We start from the raw sequence: 2,318 nt of genomic DNA on the forward strand, positions 1-2,318 counted from the left end.
CTCTCTTGGGCTAATAGAAGTTCTACTTTCAAAAATGATCGTGTACTTACAACAGGTGCTACACGCGGCACGGAATCAATTAATGTGGATTTAGCACCCTTTGAATGCCTTTTAGTTTGAAAGATACTCCTGCAACGTTACAACTTCCAATAAATAGCCTGCCTATTTTCTGGTTTGCAAGCAACTTTTTTCATCAGGACAACATTGTTATACAATCCACAATTATAAAGTGTGAGTCATGATCGACAGTGTGACGTCGTGCGGCGACGTTGGAGTTAGAATAAGCTAAAGATAAGATAATATTCAATAACATAGATTCCTAAGGCATATCAACGTCAGACATACCGACGTTGATCATAGCACGTAAGACACACAATAGCGATAAGTCACACGCACGGAATCCGATCCCACATAAACATCCTCCGACCAGACCAGACCACAACACATACCACGATAATCTTATCTTACGTAAACATCCTTTCGACCACGATATAACAGTCCCACGCCATCAGACATAAACATTAGATTATTGTAAGTCTGAAACCGACGTTCAGACTCTGTTCCGAATCAATTCATTCCTTGCGTATTACACCTAAGTATTAGTCTTGACTACTTGTAATCCAGTTCTTTATAGATAACTGGTTCTAATATAATATCGGAGACAATTACTCGGTCGCGTATGGTCAAGACGGAAGGTCAGGGCGGATCTGCCTGTATGTCTTAACTGTCAGCCAGTGACTGGACTGGATTGAACTGAACGACTGAACGTTGACTGCTGTTTCTCGTGGCCTTTTATACTGATGCTATGGTGTTTTGTTCTCACGGTCTGGTGTTCTTATCTTGTAGGATGTTATGGCGTTGATAGGTTTATCATCTGTGGTATGTGGTTTGTTCTCTGGGGTATCGATGTTGGCGGTTGTTTGGGTTACTCCGGCGATGTCGATACTGGCGGATGTTTATGTCTCGGTAGTCTTAAGGCTAAGTGTTACATGATACCTTAAGAGTATGATTACATGTTTCTTATCGTTCTATATTCCTTAACGTTTATCTTATCTCTAACTATGACGTTGTCTCGTAACGTCGTCCGCTATCTTACGGTTTATGATTACGTGATTCTTATTCCTATCTTATCTCTATCTACGACGTTGTCTCGTAACGTCGTCCGCTATCTTACGGTCTATGGTTACATGATTCTTATTGTTATCTTATCTCTAATTCCAATGTCGTCGTACGACGTCACATAACTATGTCATTCCCATTATTCAATTTCGACATATATGTGTCTGAAAGTAATTAAAATTTCCTAAGGTTTCACGCATTCACTGATTCACACATTCACACAATAGCCTTCATTAAAAATTTCTACTACTATAAAAGCAGATATTCTACAACAAAAAGCGATCTTGGAAAAAATGAAGTTCAGGGATGTAAAAGTAGAGGCTTGACGCTTAAAAATGAGCCAGCCAATGTAGACTTTTGTACCTTCCTTTTTTACGAAGCTACAGGTGTAGCTGAATGGTTCAAATATCGACAATTTTTCGGTCGTAGTTCACTTTTAATTTGACACAGTAGTGTATAAGTAAATGTAAGCCAATAAATAAAACTATTTTTCATTTTGCTGTAAACAAAAGCAATTACATGATAATTGTAGAAACAGTGCACACAAACTATACAAACTGTAGATGGGGAACTACCTACACATAAAATTACAGCGATGTTATGTGCCGGTGCTTTTATGAAATTTAATTCTGTATATTCTTCATGCCTTTGTAATTTTCTTTCTATTTGTTCTGCTTTTATACTGTGACGTCGCTCGAGGCACCCGGGCTGGCGCCTTAGTTGGGAAGGCGCTCGCTAGGTGGCGACGTGGAGTTCGGCACTTCCGCTGGTCCGGATCGCAGCGGCGGGGATACATATCCTCGTCGACGAGGCTGCAATGGGTGGCGTCTGGGGCATGGACCGGCTACATCAGCCTCACTGATGAGTCTGTGGTCGGTCTCGAGACGAAACGCTTCCTATTTTTGCTCTCTTGGCATGCTTCCTCTTTCTGAGTAGTGGCAGACGTACGGGCCGCTGGGCCAGGGATGAGGCAAGATCCCGATGTCGTGGTCTCTAGTGGAGTACCACAGGGGTAATTACCTGTGTGCCAGGCCTGTTACCTTTCCTTTGGAAAGGGGCCTCCACTGGGACGTGACAATACAATCCTTTTTACATTTCTTCTTTGGTGATTTACCTCGTAACAATTTCTCCATTAACGCTCCGACTGCTGCAGCTCGCAGATCCGTGCCACAGTTACTTCTGACTCACACCGATATTCC

At 42.1% G+C, this 2,318-nt stretch overlaps 1 protein-coding gene across 1 annotated transcript in view; it reads right to left on the bottom strand.

The window, feature by feature from the left end:
* Window positions 1-222: 222 nt before the first annotated feature.
* LOC108578219 (piggyBac transposable element-derived protein 4-like) overlaps window positions 223-2,318 on the bottom strand; it is a 5,372-nt gene continuing 3,276 nt past the window's right edge. Inside the window, exon 2 of the mRNA XM_017941504.1 lies at window positions 223-285. Coding sequence (XP_017796993.1) covers window positions 223-285 — 63 coding nt within the window. The remainder of the gene's footprint in view (window positions 286-2,318) is intronic.

This window comes from Habropoda laboriosa, unplaced genomic scaffold (genome assembly GCF_001263275.1).
Source record: "Habropoda laboriosa isolate 0110345459 unplaced genomic scaffold, ASM126327v1 scaffold2566, whole genome shotgun sequence".
Lineage (NCBI taxonomy): Eukaryota > Metazoa > Arthropoda > Insecta > Hymenoptera > Apidae > Habropoda > Habropoda laboriosa.